This window comes from Cystoisospora suis, assembly GCF_002600585.1.
Source record: "Cystoisospora suis strain Wien I chromosome Unknown contig_2972, whole genome shotgun sequence".
Classification (NCBI taxonomy): domain Eukaryota; phylum Apicomplexa; class Conoidasida; order Eucoccidiorida; family Sarcocystidae; genus Cystoisospora; species Cystoisospora suis.
The window spans coordinates 9,611-10,728 of NW_027155767.1; the positions used below are offsets into that span (position 1 = coordinate 9,611).

The following is a 1,118-nucleotide window of genomic DNA, read 5'->3' on the forward strand; positions in this document are numbered from 1 at the left end:
CACACTTACTTTGCATTTGGTTCCATACAATAGCTAGATCTTTGAAGATTGCTTTATTCTCTAACCGTCTTAAAGATAGTAATCTGACGATTTGAGAAAAGATCATATAGATAAGCATTAGAACGATATGCACGAGAAAGANNAGAGGAAGAAGAACAAGAAGAGACGAAATGAGCGAAAAGAAAGGAGAGATTTGAAGAAGAAAGAAGATTAAAAGCAAAAGAGGAAGATACACAAGTCTAGCATGTCTCAGCTACACAAAGCCACTGATCAATCCATTCAAGCTGTATGTACACTTCGACAGACTGCGCTGTACATACACAGCGACACATCCACTCCCTTCTACAGAATGTGTGTATGTGTAGACGTCACATCGAGAGAGATATGTATGGTGTATAGCATAGCCTCCTTGATCCAGCTCCACATAGAGATAAATAGATAGATAGATACATAGGTCGATTCGCATATACACGCTACTACACATCTATATATGGATATGTATGTAGATAGACAGATAGATAAAGACAGATAGATAGACCAAAGACAGATAGGTAGATTGGAAACAGATAGATGGATAGATTAAAGATAGATGACTAGATCTTCGAAGTCTCTAAGTCGTCTTTTATGTGGACAACAGGAGGAAGTGAACGAACTTAAACGCCAGAATTTTCCTTTTCTTTCTTTCTCACTCTTTCCTTCTTTCTTCTCTTTCTCTTTCTTTCTGTCTTTCTAGATATGTCCTCTGTCTATTCAGGTAGACTGATATGAGTGTGCGATGCATGCCTTGATGTACGTGTGTGTCTTTCTCTTTCTCTCTCTTTTTCTTTCTCTTTCTTGTTCTCTTTCTGTGGAGGTCGGCATGAGTCTGTATGGACGTCTACGGAGGAGGAGCTTTTCTTTTCTCCTTCTTTTCTTTTCGCCTTCTTTATACCTCTTGGACAATTTCTATGAGAGCGGGATCCTTCTTATAGGCAATGCTGTTGGGATAGGTCAAATACAAGATGAAACACCACGCTCGTAGTAAGACAGTCACAAGCAACTGCCGCCAATGCACACGTAAAAGCCCATCATTTAACCTGATCGGACAGACAAAGAGAACAAGAAAAGAAAAAAGAAGA

At 39.2% G+C, this 1,118-nt stretch overlaps 2 protein-coding genes across 2 annotated transcripts in view; both read right to left on the reverse strand.

The window, feature by feature from the left end:
* Positions 1–124, reverse strand: part of CSUI_005969 (transmembrane) — a 3,015-nt gene extending 2,891 nt beyond the window's left edge. Inside the window, exon 1 of the mRNA XM_068066134.1 lies at positions 10–124. Coding sequence (XP_067921889.1) covers positions 10–118 — 109 coding nt within the window. The 5' untranslated portion in view covers positions 119–124. The remainder of the gene's footprint in view (positions 1–9) is intronic.
* A 611-nt stretch (positions 125–735) lies between these two features.
* CSUI_005970 (transmembrane) lies at positions 736–1,079 on the reverse strand (the record flags this gene model as incomplete). Its single annotated transcript, XM_068066135.1, has 1 exon — positions 736–1,079. A coding segment is annotated over one exon (153 nt), but the record flags the coding sequence as incomplete, so codon positions are not given.
* Between the last annotated feature and the right edge of the window lie 39 nt (positions 1,080–1,118).